This window comes from Macaca thibetana, chromosome X, assembly GCF_024542745.1.
Source record: "Macaca thibetana thibetana isolate TM-01 chromosome X, ASM2454274v1, whole genome shotgun sequence".
Lineage (NCBI taxonomy): Eukaryota > Metazoa > Chordata > Mammalia > Primates > Cercopithecidae > Macaca > Macaca thibetana.
The window spans coordinates 47,611,327-47,631,176 of NC_065598.1; the positions used below are offsets into that span (position 1 = coordinate 47,611,327).

General features: G+C 42.1%; 1 protein-coding gene across 4 annotated transcripts in view; it reads right to left on the minus strand.

The window, feature by feature from the left end:
• The window catches only part of ZNF182 (zinc finger protein 182), a 30,227-nt gene extending 10,419 nt beyond the window's left edge, over positions 1-19,808 (minus strand). The window contains exons 1-3 of one of the 4 annotated variants that reach the window (XM_050775621.1): positions 19,659-19,808; positions 19,257-19,451; positions 18,321-18,379 (exon numbers count right to left, since the gene is read on the minus strand). In XM_050775621.1, coding sequence (XP_050631578.1) covers positions 18,321-18,335 — 15 coding nt within the window. In that variant the 5' untranslated portion in view covers positions 18,336-18,379; positions 19,257-19,451; positions 19,659-19,808. Of the gene's footprint in view, positions 1-3,298; positions 3,434-18,320; positions 18,380-19,256 lie in introns of all 4 variants that reach the window. The other 3 variants (XM_050775620.1, XM_050775619.1, XM_050775622.1) reach the window with 3 other exon arrangements.
• Between the last annotated feature and the right edge of the window lie 42 nt (positions 19,809-19,850).

A 19,850-nucleotide genomic window follows, 5' to 3' on the forward strand; every position in this document is an offset into this window, starting at 1 on the left:
AACAACCTGGAATCCTCCATACAATATAATACCACTTGGCAATAAAAATGAGAGAACTAATGATTTATGCAACAACATGGATGAACCTCAAATGTATTATGCTAAGTGAAAGAAGCCAGACTCAAAAGGCTGCATACTGCATGATTACATTTATATATTACATTTATGGGAAATAAAAACTACAAAGACTGAAAATACATCTATATTTTCCTTGTCAACAATACTACTTCCCTGGTCAGCAATACTGTGCATACTGTCACATCTCAATGTGTTGGGAGGGTGACATGAAGGTGAACAACAGAAGCTTCATGGCTGGGACCCTCTGAGACCTCACCCTATGCATCTCTCCCTTTGTTCTACTTGTATCCTTTTGCTATAATAAAACTGTAATCATAAGTATTTACTTTCCTGAGTTCTATGAGTCATTTTACCAAATTATTAAACCTGAGTGTATACTGAGAACTCTTAAGTTGAATCAAGGTGTGGAAGTGGAAGTGGCACCATTCACCATCACCCCTAGTGACCCACTAGCAAAAGTTTTGCTTCCTGTTCCTGCAACATTATGTTCTGCCGGCCTAGAGATCTTAGTTCCAGAGGGAGGAATGCTGCCACCAGGAGACACAACAATGATTCCCTGAAACTGGAAGTTAAGATTGCCACCTGGCCACTTTGGGCTCCTCCTACCTGTAAGTCAACAGGCTACAAAGGGTGTTGGCTGGGGTGACTGACCCACACCATCAAGATGAAATCAGTCTAATACTCCACAATGAAGGTAAAGAAGAGTATGTGTGGAATACAGGAGATCCCTTAGGGCATCTCTTAGTATTACCATGCCCTGTGATTAAGGTCAATGGGAAACTACACCAACCCATTCCAGGCAGGACTACAAATGGCCCAGACTCTTCAGGAAAGAAGGTTTGGGTCATTCTACTGGGTAAAACACCACAACCCACTGAGGTGTTTGCTGAAGGCAAGGGGAATACAGAATGGATAGAAGAAGGCAGTTATCAATATCAGCTATGACCACATGAGCAGCTGCAGAAAGGAGGACTGTAATTGTCATGAGGATTTCCTCCTTATTTTGTTAAAAATATGTCTGTGCATGTTTACACCTGTATTAAGAAAATATCTTCATTTTATTTCCTTTTTTCTTTATCATGTGACATAAGATTTATTGACTTCATATCAGCACTTAATTGTTGTTAAATTTATGTAACAGCATTTAGGCTAAGAATTAGTGTGCTTCCAGTTGTGACAGGAATAGCTGTATCGTGTTAGAAGTAATTATGACCTTATTATTGTCTTTACTTGAAGATTTATGTGTGATTTCAGGAGATGTGTACAGTTTTAAGTTGCCAAGGGGTAGACTTATAATGGTTAATATTGAATGTCAACTTGATCGGATTGAAGGATGCAAAGTATTGTTCCTGGGTGTGTCTGTGAGGGTGTTACCAGAGGAGATTAACATTTGAGTCAATGGAATGGGAAAGGCAGACCCACCCTCAGTCTGGGTGGGCACCAGGGCAGCCAGAATAAAGGGCAAAAGAAGGTGGGAGGAGCTGGCTTGCTGAGTCTTCCGGCCTTCATCTTTCTCCCATGCTAGATGCTTCCTGCCCTCAAACATCAGACTCCAAGTTCTTCAGCTTTTGGACTCTTAGACTTAGACCAGTAGTTTGCCAGGGTCTTTGGCCACAGACTGAAGGCTGCATTGTCGGCTTCCCTATTTTTGAGGTTTTGGAACTCAGACTGGCTCCTTGCTCCTCAGCTTGCAGAAAACCTACTGTGGGACTTCATCTTGTGATCGTGTGAGTCAATACTCCTTAATAAAACCCCCCTCATATATTCATCTATCCTATTAGTTCTGTCCCTCGAGAGAACCTTGACTAATACAGAAGTCATTGCAACATAATATACATAATGATTATAAAATAAAACAATATGTCAGTTTAGACCAAACATACCAGCCAAATCAATCAATGTGATTAGGCCTTAAGAAGGCTTATTAAAAAAAGATCTCCAGATTGACTCACAAGCAAGATCCGGCTGTATGTTGTATACAAGAAATACAACTAAAACAAAGTGATTCAAGAAGGCTAAAAGTAAAGGGATAGGCAATGGTCAACCAGACAAATAAATGGAAACAATAAGAAAGCAGAGGTTGAGATCCTGACATTATCCTTAGTCTAAAGATAAAAGGCATACAAACAAATTGTGTATTATATTCAGCAGGTTGGTTTTCCACAGTGATGTGGGTGCAGCAATTCTGACTCTACTTTATGTATACTGTAGACTGAACAAATGAGTGAATTATTGATGCTAGGAACCAGTGCTCTCACTGTTAAAGAAGGGAGATGCAAATATGCAATGAGGGATGACTAAGATTCCCAGGATGCTATATGAACTCAAAATATGTATGTATGTGTGTGTGGTGTATGTGTGTACACATACAGATGTAGACATATAGATGTAGATATATATGTCCATACACACATCTCTGTTCACTGAAAGGGCCTAGAAGTAACGATGCCCCAGCAGTAATGAGCACAGCTAGCACCCAGATTTTGGTTTCCAAATATAATTATCCATTAACAGGAACCAGAGCTCCTTGGAGAAATGGCTGATTCCAGGGCTAGGGCAAGTAAAGTTAAAGATGAAGGCTGGAACATCTTGTGCCAGAAAATAAGAAAACGCTCAGAGCTCAGAAATGGACCAAACCTACCAAAGCCTTAAAATTCCACTTTTAGGACTGATATAGTTTGGCTATCTCTCCCTTCAAATCTTATGTTAAAATGTGATCCCGGTTGGATGTGGTGACTCATGCCTGTAATCTCAGCACTTTGGGAGGCCAAGGTGGGTGGATGATTTGAGGTCAGGAGTTTGAGACCAGCCTGGCCAACATGGTGAAACCTCATCTCTACTAAAAATACAAAAATTAGCTGGCAGTGGTGGTGTATACCTGTAATCCCAGCTACTCGGGAGGCTGAGGCATGAGAATTGCTTGAACTCAGGAAGTGGAGGTTGCAGTGAGAGCTGAGATCATGCCACTGCACTCCAGCCTGGGCAACAGAGTGAGAGACTGTCTCAAAAAAAAAAAAAAAAAAATGTGATCCCCAGTGTTAAAGGGAGGGCACGGTGGGAGGTGCTTGGGTAATGGGGATGGATCCCTCATGAATGGCTTGGTGCCATTCCTTTGGTGATGAGTGACTTTTCACTCTATTTGTTCAGACAAGATCCGGTTGTTAAGGAGTCTGGTGCCTCCCTCCCCGACTCACGCTCCCACTCTTGCCATGTGACATACCTGTTCCCTCTTTGCCTTCTGCCATGAGTAGAAGCTTCCTGAGGCCTCACCAGATGCAGATGCTGGTATCATGCTTCTTGTACAGCTTGCAGAACTGTGAGCCAAATAAACCTCTTTTCTTTATAATTTTTTTTTCTAAAGAAAATGTTCAAAAAATTATAGGGATGTGTCAAAAGGACACAAAAGCCAGCTTAAAGGGACTCCCACAGGCCAACTCAGGGACAACTGAGCATAGAAATAATGACAGTAATATTCATTGAATAAAATAAAAACCCATAAAAATAAAAATTTTCTATTCCTGATTATAAATAAAGGAGATAAAGAAGGTTTGCCTCATAGTAAAATGACAATAAATACAGAAGAAATAATAAGAGTTAGAAAATTGTCATTTGGTACCCATCACAATAACTGATTCAGGCAAGATTCATCAATGGATATTAATACTAATAGGTGAAAAGTTTGATGAAAAATGGGACAATTATGTAGCCTCAAAGTATCATCCACACATTAGTTATTAATTACAAAGGAAAAATAGTAATGTTACAGCAGAAAAACGTGGCTAGTGACAGAAACAAGTGATCAGTAAGTTAATATCATCAAAAAAGAGACAAATTGGGCTGGGTGTGGTGGCCTCACACCTGTAATCCCAGCACTTTGGGAGACCGAGATGGGCAGATCACTTGAGGCCAGGAGTTCAAGACCAGCCTGGCCAACATAGTGAAACCCCACCTCTACTAAAATTACAAAAATTAGCCAGGCGCAGTGGCGCACACCTGTAATCCCAGTTACTTGAGAGGCTAAGGCGCAAGAATCTCTTGAACCCGGGAGGCGGAGGTCACAGTGAGCCGAGATGGCGCCACTGCACTGCAGCCTAGGCAACAGAGTGAGACTCTCAAAAAAAAAAAAAAAAAAAAAGACAAATTGACATCATTTGCCCCTGATGTGATACAACAAGGACACATCAGTTACACTGTTTTCCTGCCAGAAATGCACGAACTCAATCAAACCATGAGGAAACATCAGACAAATCCAAAGTGAGGGACGTTCTGCAATATGGATGGCCTATGTGCTTTAAAAATGTCACAGACATAAAAAACGAAGAAATGCTAAGGAAGTCTTCCAGATTAAAATATAAAGAATATATACTGCATAATAGTATTATATCAATGTTAACTTTCTGAGTGTGTTCAGTGTAATTTAATGATATAGGAGAATGTCCTTGCTCTTAGGAAATTGAGGAGTCCAGCTCCTGGCTAAAACTCTATGTGTGAAAAAGGTCTGACCAATGACAATTACAAAGACTTCAGCTGTCAGGCTTTGTAGGAGAAATCTGTCCCCACATCAGACTTGGAATATATAGCCAAGACATTATAGTCTTTAAAGAGACTTACAGTCCAGGACTCAGGCCCCTCTGGCCAACCCTACTCTTACAAATATCTGTATTCCTAGGCCAAGCACCTTCATTGGAGAATGATGATCATTATTTCAAATTTCTAGGTTTGTTTATGCCACTCCTGCTGATTATTGAGCCAGAGTAGCGTTCATCAGGAGGTCAGGTCAATTAGTCCACAACAAAATCCGAATCATAGCTGACAAATTCTCAGGCATTAAAAAAAACAGCTACTGACAAAATAATAAAAATTAATCACCAACGTCTACAAATATATTTTTGTTGATATCTACAATATCCATAAAAATACAAATCAGGTACCCTTCCCTAAATAATCTGGGCAACAGCCTTCCTCCAAAAATCTGGGTCTGGTTACTCAATAACAGGGTCTCAAAATAAGAGACTGATGGGCTTCTCACTAAAAAATTAATGGACAGGTACTAGGTTGTACAGGGCTCAACATACAGCCCCACTAGGGTCTGCACAGTGATGACTAACATAAAGACTATCTGAAGTGGCTAGCAGGAGTAAGCTGTCATTATGCTATTGCGTCTGCCATTAACTATCAAACTGTCACCCCCAAAATAAATGCATACATATGTGTGTATGCAGACACACACATACGCATATGTATACAGAAATAAAGTAAAAATAAATGTGGGAAAAGGTCAAAAACTGGTGAATCTAGATAAAAGCTATACAATTATTCATTGAACCATTCTCGCAACTTCTCTACAGGAAATGGCTAGCACATGTGGAAATTTGGTCAAGCTCATTAATAAATAAATGAAAGTGAGCAATCATCCATCAATTATATGATTGGCAAGGTATAAAAACACTGATAATACATGCTTGTGGGGAAAATATTCAGAAACAAGCATTCTGTTGCACTCTTAGTGACAGCATGACCTTTTTAGGCCTTTTTAGAAGATAATTTGGCAAGTCCTCTTAAAAATTAAAACAATTTCTTTATTTCAGAAATTCCAGTTATAGGAATCTATCCTACAGAAATGTCTCCACAAGAATACAGACATACACATTCATTCCCTTCCTAACTCTCTTTGTTAAAACAAAAATGGAAGCAACCCAAAATTCTATCAATAAGGGAACAAAAGAAAAATGATGGTTTACGCTTGAATTATAATTGTTATGGGTTGAATTATGTCCCCCCAAAATCTGTATGTTGAAATCCTAACTCCCAATGTGACTATATGTAGAGGGAGAGCCTTTAAGGAGGTAATTAAGGTTAAATAAGGCCATAAGGGTAGGTTCCTCATCCAAGAGGACTGGTGTCCTTATAAGAAGAGAAAAAGACACCAGAGCTCCCTCTCTCTCTCCCTGCACCCAAAGAAGAAAGGCCATGTGAGGCCACAGCGAGAAGACAGCCCTCAGCAAGTCAGGAAGAGCAGCCTCACCAGAAGCCAACCCTACTGGTGCCTTGATCCTGGACTTCCAGCCTCCACAGCTGTAAGAACACACTCTCTGTCCCCACTCACTGGCTAAGCATGTATGTCGTGGACAGCTCTCTGCATCCCATTGTCCCTGCGAGGTGTGCTGCCCTCTTCCATCTGGACCTGTAAGGAATGTGCTGCCTCTGTGACTTCCTGTGTTCTGTTGAGTTGCCTCCTCTGCATCTCACTTGCCCCACACACCCAAACCTAACTTCTCTCCCAGTCAGGGCTCTCCTAGAGAGTGGCTATCTTGGTAGGAATAAGCTGTACCCAGGTCAGACAAGAGCCACAAGGGTGTCTGCCAGAATAAACAGGTTTCCTGGGAGAGGAACACCTGGTCATGGGTCAGACACAGGCACTAAGCCGCTCACCAGGATAAAGAAGAATTCTCTGAAAGGCACATGTGTCAACACGCACAACCACATTCCCTGGAGCCCCACCAGGATGGGGTTAGAATTTAAAGCCAAGCATATTATTAGAAGGTTAGAACTTTCAGGCCAACCCCCAGATCTCTAGGGAGGGGACAGGGGCTACAGACTGAGTTAATCACTAATGCCCAGTGATTTAATCAATCATGCCCATGTTATGGAACTGCCATAGAAACCCCTCAATGGCAGGGTTAGGGAGCTTCTGGTTTAGCGAACACACTGTGTTGGGAGGGCGGCACACCCAGAGAGGGCATGGAAGGAAACTCTGTACTCTTCCATCCCTTGCTCTATAGAACTCTTCCATTTGATTGTTCCTGAGTTGTATCCATCATAATAAACTAATAATCATAAGTGCTTTCCTGAGTTCTGTGAGTTGTTCTAACAAATAACTGAACCTGAAGGGTACCTGGGAATCTCTGAATTTGTAGTCAACCAGGCAGAAACGCAGGTAGCCTGGGCACCCCACTCATGGCTGGCATCTGAAATGGAGGTAGTCTTGCGGGAATAAGCCCTTAACTTGGACGTTCTGCACTAATTCTGGTACTTATGTAGGAATTTGAGGAGGACACAATTCAGCCCAGTAACAATTTACAAAGATTTGTAGCAGCCAACACAAAAATGCTCCCATGATTACAAGTTCTTCTGACACAAAATCTCAGCAAAGAAACAGAAGTTATGAAACAGAGAACAAAATGGAGATTATAGAACCAAAAAATACAAGCAAATAAAAACTCACTGAATGAGATCAATAGTTTAGTGGTGATGACAAAGGACAGAATCAGTGAACCTGAGAAAAGATCAATAGAATTTACTCAATCTGAAAAACAAGTGAAAAAAAACTGAAAAAAAAAAATGAAAAGAATCTCAGGGACACATGGGACTATAACAGAAGATCAAACTTCATATCATTGCCATTCCAGAAGGAGATGAGGAGAAACAGAAGGCGGTTACAAGAGTATTTGAAGAAATAATACCTGAAAACGTCCCAAATTTGGCAAAAGACATAAACCTGCAGATTCAAGAAGCTGACCAAATCCATAATTCATGCCAAGACATGACAAAATTAAGCTTCTGAAAACTACAGAAACAGAAAAAATTTTGAAAGCAACCAGAGAAAAACAATGCATTACTTATAGGTAAAAAATCAAAACAAAAAATAACAACAAAAAAAAAATTTGAATGACAGCACATTTCTCATCAGAAACCATGGAGGCTAGAAACAAGTGGCATATTTTTCAAGTGCTAACAAAAAGGGACTGTCTACCACCAATTCTATATCTGGCAAAGTTATCCTTCAGGAATGAAGGGGAAATTAAGACATTCTCAGGTGAAGGAAAACTAAAAGAATTTGTCTCTGGCAGACCTACTCTTAAGAAAATGCCTAAAGGAAGTTCTTCTAACACAAGGGAAGTGATAAAAGAATGAATCTCAAAGCATCAAGAAAGAACCAGGAACAACAGAGCAGAAAAATGACCAATTCTATATAAATACATAGGGAGGAGAAAGGGAATCAGAGGAAGGGGTGGAAAGAATGAGAGACAAACTTCCCTGGGGACTTTTAGCAAACTGTGAAGATGAGTCCCCTCCTCTCCAGAGGGTGATTTAACCAATCATACTTTTTTATGTGTGTAAGATGGAGTCTTGCTCTGTTGCCCAGGCTGGAATGCAGTGGTGCGATCTCTGCGCACTGCAACCTCCGCCTCCCGGGTTCAAGCAATTCTCCTGCCTCAGCCTTCTGAGTAGCTGGGATTACAGGCACCCGCCATCACACCTAGCTAATTTTTGTATTCTTAGTAGAGACAAGGTTTCGCCATGTTGGCCAGGCTGGTCTTGAACTCCTGACCTCAGGTGATCCACCTGCCTCGGCCTCCCAAAGTGCTGGGATTACAGGCGTGAGCCACCGTGCCTGGCCAATTGTGCCTTTTTATATTCACATCTTTTTTAGATTCCTGAGTAGTTTTTGTGCAACCGTTCCATCTGCAATGAGAGAGTTCCATTTCTTTTGTAAGACCAGCAGAAGAGGCTGGGCGCAGTGGCTCACGCCTGTAATCCTGGCACTTTGGGAGGCTGAGGCGGGCGGATCATGAGGTCAAGAGATCAAGACCATCCTGGCCAACATGGTGAAACCCCTTCTCTACTAAAAGTAAAAAAAAAATTAGCTGGGTGTGGTGGCACGCGCCTGTAGTCCCAGCTACTCGGGAGGCTGAGGAAGGAGAACTGCCTGAACCCGGGAAGTGGAGGTTGCAGTGAGCCAAGATCATGCCACTGCACTCCAGCCTGGCAACAGAGCAAGACTCCATCTCAAAAAAAAAAAAAAAAAGACCAGCAGAGGAGAAAAAAATCCCACAATGAAACAACAATAAAAAGATATGTGAGTGCACAGCCAACCTTCCCATTGCTTGCAGAATCTGCCTGGCAGTTCAGCAGCATGGCAACTATGGTTTGTCAAAGGCCCACAGTGATGGTGGTAAAACGCAGCTGAGATGGCAGACAGGTTTGGGGCAGTGCCTTCTGGCTAGTGCGAGGCAACTGGAGCACACAAGTACATACCCAAGATCTTGGTCCTGTGGGCAGTGCAGTATGGCACAAGCAAGATGGAGGAAGCACATTCTACCCTGTCTTTCCCAATGAATACAAGTATAGAACTTGGACAAAGGCCAGGCGTGGTGGCTCACGCCTGTATTCTCAGCACTTTGGATGGCCGAGGTGGGCAGATCACCTGAGGTCAGGAGTTGGAGACCAGCCTGCCCAACATGGTGAAACCCTGTCTCTACTGAAAATACAAAAATTAGCCAGGTGTGGTGGTGGACACCTGTAATCCCAGCTAACTGGGAGGCTGAGGTAGGAGAATCACTTGAACCTGGGAGGCTGAGGTTGCAGTGAGCTGAGACTGTGCCACTGCACTCCAGCCTGGGCGACAGAGCAAGACTCCGTCTCAAAACAAAACAAAACAGAACAAAAACTTGGACAGAACACATGAACTAGCAGTTTCATGACTCTGAAAATTTAAAAAAAAAAAAAAAAAAAAAAAAAGGAGCAAGTAGATTATGGGAAAACATCAGAATTTAAAGTACCACTAAATGGACTGTGAGTTTGCCACTTATTCTCTGGTATCTCCCGGCCCAGGATCAAGGCATTATCAAACCAAGAAGAGAGCACTGAGAAGCAGAGAGAGAGAGAACTCAAGAAGCAGCCCTCTGGATCTGGCTTGAAGAGTGGTAAAAAGAACCAGGCACAGTTGGGGAAGTGTGTAGCATAGCACAGTAAGTAGAGTCTCAGTTTTCTGTCAGGAGGATGGACAAGGAGGGCCACAGGGAACCAAAAAGTACACAGGAAATCATGGAGAGGAGGAGTTCACCCCATACAATCATTTATCCACTCCCGGGCTCACCCTCAAGCTGTGCATGGATGGATCTAATCCTAAACAGAAAAGCGAACACTTTGAGAACTGAACTAAGGGACAAACCACTGCCCGCCTCTGTCCCAGAATGGCCACAGGGTCACACACAGACAGGACAGGTCTGAATGGCACTGCATAGGTTTGAAAACTGAACTGACACTGAAACCACAAACCACAGAAGGCTGATTAGAACGTGCAGCCGGAACTCAACCAGGCTGACTGACTATCACAAACAAAAACATCAACTTTCTCCTCAGGATTTAAACATAACCCCAACTTATAACAGCATCTTCAAAATGTCCAGGACACGATACAAAATTACATGGTACACAAAGAACCAATCAAATCTCAACTTGCATGACAGAAAACAATCAATAGACACCATCACTGAGATTACACAGATGTTGGAATTATTTGAGAAAGTATTTAAAATAGCTATTATAAAAACACCCCAAGAAGAAAGGGCAAACACTCCAGGAACCAAAAAAAAAAATAGAAAGTTTCACCAAAGAAACAGAAGATATAAAGAAGAACCAGGCGGGTGCGGTGGTTCACACCCGCAATCCCAGCACTTTGGGTGGCTGAAGTGGGAGGATCATGAGGTCAGGAGTTCAAGACCAGCCTGGGCAATATGGTGAAACCCCGTCTCTACTAAAAATATAAAAATTAGCCAGGCACGGTGGCAGGCGCCTGTAGTCTCAGCTACTTGGGAGGCTGAGGCAGAAGAATCACTTGGACCCAGGAGGCAGAGGTTGCAGTGAGCCGAGATTGTACCACTGCACTCCAGCCTGGGCAACAGAGCGAGACTCTGTCTCAAAAATAAAATAAAAAAAAGAACCAAATGAAAATTTTGAAACTGAAAAAGATAATAACTGAAATAAACTCTCAATTGATGGACTCAACACAACAGAGATAAGAGAAAAGAGCAAGTAAGCTTCAAGGTAAACCAATAAAGATTACCTAATCCCAAAAATAGAAAAAACACTGCAGAAACATGAACAGATTCTGAGACCTGTGGGACAATACCAAAAGGTCCAAAATTCACGCCATCAGAGTTCCAAAAGGAGAGGAGAAAGAGGATAGTACAGAAAAATATCTGGAAGAAATAATTCCTGAACACTTTCCCAAATTTGGCAAAAGACAAAAATCTGTATGTTCAAGAGGCTCAGCAAGTTCAAAACAGGATAACCCCAAAGAAATCCACACTCAGACACATCATCACCAAACTGCTGAAAACTAAGGACAAGTGAAAAACAACATATCATTTACAGGAGAACAACTATTTAAATGACTGTGGATTTCTCATGAGAAACCAGGGCATGCAGAAGAAGTGGAACAGCATTGTGAAAGTTCCAAAAGAAAACAACAGTCCACTGAAAAATCTACAGGCAGTAAACATCTCCTTCAGAAATGAAGGTGAAATGAAGACATTCTCAAGGAAGGAAAACCAAGACTATGTTGCCAGCAGACTTGCTCTGAAACAACTGCCAAAGGCAGTTCTTCATAACAGGCAAATGATATCAGAAGGAAACTTAGGTTATGAACAATGAAGGAAGAACATCAAAGTGGTAAAAATCTGGGTAAATAGAATAGATTATCCTTGAGTTCTTTAAAATACATTTGACAGTTGGAAGAGAAATAACATTTTATGGTAGAACTTTCAGTATATATGAAAGTAATATTAATACATAAGACAACAAAAACATAAAGGGGAGAGGGAAAAGGGGCTTATAAGATGGTAAGGTTCACACACTCCACTTAAAGAGGTAAAATATTGATTCTAAGCATGTTGTGTAAACTTAAATATACACAGTAATTTGCAGGGCAACCACCAAAAAAAAAATATGTAACTCTGTAAACAGATATAGTAAAAAACACAACAGACAAATAAAAATGCAATCTAAGAAAATGTTCAAATAACCCAAAAGAAGGCAGAAAATGAGAAACAGAGGAACAAAAAAGGGAGAAAAACCAGAAAACAAGTAATAAAGTGGTAAATACCTAAATCCAAGAGCATCAATAATTACATTAAATGTCAATGGACTGAATGTACCAATTGAAAGGAAGAAATTTTTAAAATGGATTAAAAAAATATTACCCAACTGTTATGGACTGAATTGTACTCCCACCTACAAATTCATACATTGAAGCCCCAACCTGCAATGTGACTGTATTTAGAGACTGAGCCTTTATAAAGGTAATTAAGGTTAAATGAGGTCATAAGGGTGGGGGCCAAACCCAGCAGAACTGGTATACATATAAGAGAAATGGACATCAGAGCTTGCTGTGTGTGTGTGAGCAGAGGAAAGGCCATATGAGGACACAGCAACAAGGTGGCCAGCTGCAAGCCAGAAAGAGTGCCTGAGGCTAAAACCAAATCAGTCAGTACCTTAATCTGGGACTTCCCAGCTTCTGGAACTGTGAGAAAATTGACTTCTGTTGTTTAACCCACCCAATCTGTGGTACTTTGTTATGGCAGCCCGAGCAGACTAATATACCTAGCTACATGCTGTCTAAAAGAATATCCTGGTGGGGCGCGGTGGCTCACGCCTGTAATCCCAGCACTTTAGGAGGTCGAGGTAGGCGGATCACCTGAGCTCAGGAGTTCGAGACCAGCCTGGGAGACATGGCAAAACCTCATCTCTACAAAAAATTAGCCAATTGTGGTGGTGTGTGCCTGTGGTCCCAGCTACTTGGGAGGTTGAGGTGGGAGGATCACTTAAGCCCGGGAGGTCAAGGCTGCAGTGAGCCGAGATCATGCCACTGCATTCCAGCCTGGGTGAGAGGGAGACCCTGCTAAAACACACACACACACACACAACATACTTCAAATATAATAATACAGGTAGGATAAGAGAAAGAATGGAAAAAAGTATACCACTGAAATACTACCAAAGGAAAACTGGAGTGACCATATTTAATAACAGCCAAAGTAGACTTCAGAGCCAAAACTCATCCAGGATAATGAATGACATAAGGATAAAAAAACTCACCAGCCAAGCACAGTGGCTCACACCTGTAATCCCAGCACTTTGGGAGGCTGAGGCGGGTGGATCACCTGAGGTCAGGCGTTCAAGACCAGCCTGGCCAACATGGCAAAACCCCGTCTCTACTAAAATACAAAAATTAACTGGGCGTGGTGGCGGGCGCATGTAATCCCAGCTACTTAGGAGGCTGAGGCAGGAGAATCACTTGAAACCAGGAGGGGGAAGTTGCCATGAGTCAAGATCGCACCACTGCACTCTAGCCTGGGTGACAGAGCAAGACTCCATCTCAAAAAAAAAAAAAAAAAATTAATTAATTCACCAAAAAGACATAACACTCCTAAAAGTGTATGCATCTAACAACAGAGCTTCAAAATATATGAAGGGATACTGATACAACTGACAGGAGAAACAGGCAAATCTGCAATAATAACTGTATACTCAATACTTTTTTCTCAGTAACTGATAGAACCAGTAGACAGAAAATCGGCAAGAATATAGAACTAAACACCATCAACCAACTGTATGCAATTGAGATATACAAAACACTCCTGTAAAACAACAGAATATACATTCTTTTCTTTTTTTTTTTTTTGAGACGGAGTCTCGCTCTGTCGCCCAGGCTGGAGTGCAGTGGCGTGATCTTGGCTCACTGCAACCTCTGCCTCCCGCATTCAAGGGATTCTCCTGCCTCAGGCTCCCAAGTAGCTGGGACTACAGGCACGTGCCACCACGCCTGGCTAATTTTGTATATACATTCTTTTCAAGTGCACATGGAACATTCACCAAGAAAGACCATGAGTCAGAAAACCAAATTTAACAAGTGTAAAAGACCTGAAATCATACAAAGTATAATATGTTCTCAGACCATAATGAATTTTTTATAGTAATAGATAACAGGAAAATCTCTAGGTACTTGATAAACATCATTCTTCTAAATAATATATTGGTCAAAAAGGAAGTCTCAAAGAAAATTAGAAAATACTTCAAACTGAACAAAAATGAAAATACAACATATGAAAATTTGTGGGATGCAGCTAAAGAAGTGCTTAGAGGAGGCCGGATGTGGTGGCTCACACCTGTGATCCCAGCACTTTGGGAAGCCGAGGCAGGTGGATCACCTGAGATCAGGAGTTTGGGACCAGCCTGCCCAACATGGCGAAACCCTGTCTCCACTAAAAATACAAAAAAATTAGCTGGGCGTGGTGGTGGGCGCCTGTAGTCCCAACTACTCAGGAGGCTGAGGCAGGAGAATCTCTTGAACCCCGGAGGCAGAGGTTGCAGTGAGCCGAGATCGCACCACTACACTCCTGCCTAAGCGACAGAGCAAGACTCCATTTCAAAAAAAAAAAAATCACCATATGATCCAGTAATGTCACTCCTGGGTATATATCCAAAGGACCTGAAATTAGTATGTCAAGGAGATATCTACAATCCCATGTTTACTGCAGCATTATTCGCAACAGCCAAGTTATGGAATCAACCTCAGTTTCCATCAGTGGATGAACGGATAAAGAAAATGTGGCATATATACACAACGGAATATCATTCAGCCTTTAAAAAGAAGGAAATTCAGGCCAGGAGCAGTGGCTCACGCCTGTAGTCCCAGCACATAGGGAGGCCAAGGCAGGCAGATCACCTGAGGTCAGGAGTTCAAGACCAGTTTGGTCAACATGGTGAAACCCCATCTCTACTAAAAATAGAAAAATTAACCGGGCATGGTGGCAGGTGCCTGTAATCCCAGCTACTCAGGAGGCTGGGGCAGGAGAATCACTTGAACCTGGGAGGCGGAAGTTGCAGTGAGCCAAGCAGCCTGGGCGACAAAGCAAGACTCCATCTCAAAAAAAGAAAAAAGAAGGAAATTCTGCCGTTTGCAACAATGGATGAACCTGGGGAACATTATCCTAAGTAAAATAAGCCAGGCACAGAAAGATAAATACTGCATGTGCTCACTCATATGTAGAAGCTTAAAAAGTTCTCACAGAAGTAGAGTTGTTCTCATAGAAGAACAGTGGTTACTAGAGGCAGGGAAGGGTTGGGGGGTGGGTAGCCAAAGGTTGGTTAACAGATACATAAGTAGAGCTGGATAGGAGGAATAAGTTCTAGCATTCTACAGCACTGTAGGGTGACCATAATTAACAACAATTTAGTGTATATTTTCAAATAGCCAGAAGAGAGGCTTTTCAATGTTCTCAATACTAAGAAATAAATGTTTGATATGGATATGCTAATTATCTTGATTTGATCATTACACATTGTAGACATTTACCAAAACATCCCAGTATACCCCATAAATACGTATAATTATTATGTGTCAATTTAAAATAATAAGGCCGGGCACAGTGGCTCACGCCTGTAATCCCAGCACTTTGGGAGGCCGAGGCAGGCGATCACCTGAGGTCAGCGGTTTGAGACCAGCCTGCCCAACATGGTGAAAGCCCATCTCTACTAAAAATACAAAAATTAGCCAGGCATGGTGGTGCATGCCTGTAGTCCCAGCTACTCAGGAGGAAGGCAGGGGAATTGCTTGAACCTGGGAGCCGGAGGTTGCAGTGAGCCGAGATCACACCACTGCACTCCAGCCTGGGCGACAGAGCAAGACTCCATCTCAAAAAAAAATTTAAGGCCGGGAGCAGTGGCTCATGCCTGTAATCCCAGCACTTTGGGAGGCCGAGGCGGGTGGATCACGAGGTCAGGAGATGGAGACCATCTGGGCTAACACGGTGAAACCCCGTCTCTACTAAAAATACAAAAAATGAGCCGGGCGTGGTGGTGGGCGCCTGTAGTCCCAGCTACTCGGAAGGCTGAGGCAGGAGAATGGTGTGAACCCAGGAGGCGGAGCTTGCAGCGAGCTGAGATCGCACCACTGCACTCCAGCCTGGGTGACAGAGCGAGACTCCGTCTCAAAAAAATAAAATAAAATAAAAATTAAATAATAAAATAATAAAAGCAAAAAAAATTATTAACAATTGGGGTTAGAACAATTGGAAATCCATATGCAAAATGAACCCTGACCTAATCCTCACACCTTACACAAAAATTAATGCAAAAGGGCCAGGCGCAGTGGCTCATGCCTGTAATCCCACCACTTTGGGAGGCCAAGGTGGGTGGATCACCTGAGGTCAGGAGTTCGAGACCAGCCTGGCCAACATGGTGAAACCCCAACTCTACTAAGAATATAAAAATTAGCCAGGTGTGGTGGTGCATGCCTGTAGTCCCAGCTACTCGGGAGGCTGAGGCAAGTGATTCTTATCACTTGAACCCAGGAGGTGGAGGTTGCAGTGAGCCGAGATGGCGCCGCTGCACTCTAGCCTGGGCAATACAGTGAGACTCCATCTCAAAAAAAAAAAAAAATTAATGCAAAAGGAATCATCTATCTAAATGTAAAATCTAAAACTATAAAATTATAGAATAGGAGAAAATCTTCATGACCTAGTGTTAGGCAAAGTTCTTAGACATGACACCAAGGGCATGATCCATAAATAAATGATTCATAAATTGGAAATTTTCCAAATTAAAAAGTTTTGCTCTGCAAACAACAATGTACGAGAAGAAAAGGACAAGCAATACACTTGGAGAAAGCATTTGCGAACCGTGTATCTGACAAAGGACCTGTATAAAGGATATATAAAGAACTCTCAAAACTCAACAGCAAGAAAATCCAGTTGAAAAATGGGCACAAACTTTTGAACAGACATTCATCAAGAGGATAGACCAAAAGTAAATAAGCATATATAAAGATGCTTAACATCTTTAACCATTAAGGAAATGCAAATTAAAATCATTATGAGATAAACGACTACATAAAAAATACTGACAATACCAAGTACTGACAAAAATATGAAACAATTGGAACTCATACATTGCTGGGAGAAATGAAAAATGGTTCAACCGCTCTAGAATTTGGCAGATTCCTAAAAAGTTAAACATACACTTACCATATGACCCAGTAATCCAATATTTACTCCGCAGAAACGAAAACCTATGTTCACACAAAGCCCTGTGCATGATTGTTTAAAGTAGCTCTACTCATAATTGCCAAAAACTGGAAATAACCCAAATGTCAACAGGAGAATGGATAAATACACTGGGGAACATTTATACCATGGACTACTATTCAGCAATAACAAAGAAACAACTACTGACACACACAACTTTGATGAATCTCCAGGGAATTGTGCTGAGTGGAAACAAACACAAAAAAATCCCAAAAGGTCACATACCATACGATCCACTTCTATTACATTCTTGAAATGACAAAATTCCCAAAACGGAAAACAGATTTGTAGCTGCCAAGAGTTTAGGAATGGGTATGGTGGAGGAAGGGTAGTGGCTATGGCCGTAAGGGACAACTTGAGGGATTCTTGCGATGATGGGGCTTGACCATATCAGTGTCAACATCCTGACTTTGATATTGTACTATGGTTTTTGCAGGATGTTATCATTGGGGGAATCTAGGAAAAGAGTACACAGGATTTCTCTGTATTATTCTTTCAATTGCATGTAAATCAATCATCTCAGAAAGAAAAGGTTACATAATACATGACACCCCACTTATATGACATTCTTGAAAAGACAAAACTATAGTGACACAGAACAGACCTGCCACTGCCTGAGGTTACAGGTTGGGGAAGATATGACTATTAACAGAGTAGCATGAAGGAGTTTTTTGGGGTGATGAAACTATTATCTGTCCTATAGATTAGTTACACCAATCTAACAGAAAAATCAATTTCACTGTATGTTAATTTAAAAAATAAAAATGTTTAAAGTGAAAGAAAAAATATGGTGGGTTGCAGGTATCTGAAAAATTTTTGTCTCTTGGACAGAAGATAATTCAAAGTCCAACTAAGAAAACTGCTTCAGGAAAATCATTGGAAAGACAAGCAGGTTCCCTAAGAGATTTCATTCCCAAGTTACATTTTGATGTGGTATCTCCAGCTCACTGAGGAAAGCTATAGGACATATCTGCAGGAAAGCATTTGTCACCAGGCTGTGGTTGAGGGCAACTGCACTATCCACATGAAGACCCAGCAAAGAAATACCTTTAAACACAATTCCAGGCAACCTTGACTTCCCATGAAGGCTGTGTGCTCTCTCCTGATGAGTAAGGTGAGCCAAGGTACTGCTTATGTTTCCTTTGGCTACCAGAAGGCTCAAAGAGAAACTGACAACCCAACATCAATATCTGTTACACCCTGAGTCCTGCACACCTCTACATTCTAACTTGGCCTTGATCTGTTGTCTCTTATTTTGTCTAATCCTAATCCTTATTTACAAATACTTTCCTATTTTATGGCAGGGATTTCCACATATTTCGCTACATCCACAGTAAAATAGAGGAATGAAGAAACAGACAACATACTTACCTGGGGTTTGGCCATTTCCTGCTCTTCTTGGGAAAAAGCAGATATGTGTAACGGCTGAGCTGGAACAAGTGGAGAAGAGTAGAGCAGATGAGGAGACCCCATCAGACTTTCAGTGCCCAGAATTAGCTGCCTAGCAATCCCCTCACATCAGCTGGCCATCAGACTGCTCTCTGGAACCAGAGTCTGGGCAACCATGTGATTTTAACAATCTATGTATTATTCACTCTTCATGCGAACATTGAACACAAAAGGTTTTATACACACATATCTTAAATTGTGTACTGACCTATAAAGTGTATTTCTAGGTATTTTCCTTAAGGAAATAATTTATCATAATGTATCGTAATTTCTCTGTACGTACCCACGTCTCAGCATTGATTTTAATAATGCCAAACTTAAACGATCCTCTATGACACATAAGGGATTAATAATAACAAAATATAAAAGATAAAATGCTACAAAGCTGTTAAAAGCGTTATATGGAATTGTACAGTATCTATGCACTTTGTGGTACATATATCTCAACTAAACGTTTTTTAAAGGTGTACAAAAAAATCTTAAGCTGAATTACATTAAACTTTTATATGAAAACAAAGTAGGTTTTAAAACTGTGGGAATCCATTTTAAAGCTATATGTTAAATGTTTAAAAGGCATACCCCTATACACACCAAAAATGTCTAAAAATGGACATTTAAATGCGTGGGGGAAGAATTAGTTCCTTTTGATTTTCTTTTCCTCTATTTCTGAATTAATCTATACTTCAAATGTTATTTATTAAATGCCAAAAAAACCACACTCTAAAACTATTGTCCCAATTACATTTTACCCCCATCTCCCTCAGACCCCGCACCTACCCCTCCTCCCAGGTCCCCAACTCTGGGCGAGGCCCGGGGTCAGGTGAGACCTCGCAGGTGCCTCTCCTTCCTTCTGCTCACCTCACCGGGGCCGCCTTGCCCAGGAGCCGGAAAGAGGCCTTCAGGTGCGGGGGTGCAGGTTCACTTCGGCCGGAGCATTCACACCAGGTCCCCACCTCGGGGCTTGGGCAAGGGGATAGAGCAGAGGGAGGAGCGGGGCGCGTCTAAAGAGGGGCCTGAGGGATGGGCATGAACCCTTAGGGGCAGGTCACTGTGCTGGAAAATGTGTAAAAGTCAAAGTTTAATAAGCTCCATTCAATCCTGCTTAGCCCCCATAACTTTGTTCACCAGCGAGCCCCTAGAACCTCGTCCACTGACCTCTCGGTCTCGGTCCCCCATCACTCAACCCCCAGCTCCCTCTTTACTCATCCCGCAGAACTCCCCATCACTCGGCCCACGACCCCTAGCACTTGCCCCCTCAACCTCACTCTCTCTGGATAACAGATTTTCTGCTCGCTGCTCAGGAGACCGTTACAAAGCCCGGCCCCAACAAGCACTTCCGCTTCGGGACCGACTCTTTGGCACCGCAGCCTAAAGTGCTGCAGCGGTCGGTTCTGCGCACGCTCAGTGGCGCCTTTGAGACCCCGTCCGCCAATAGTCAACATGGGGCCGCAG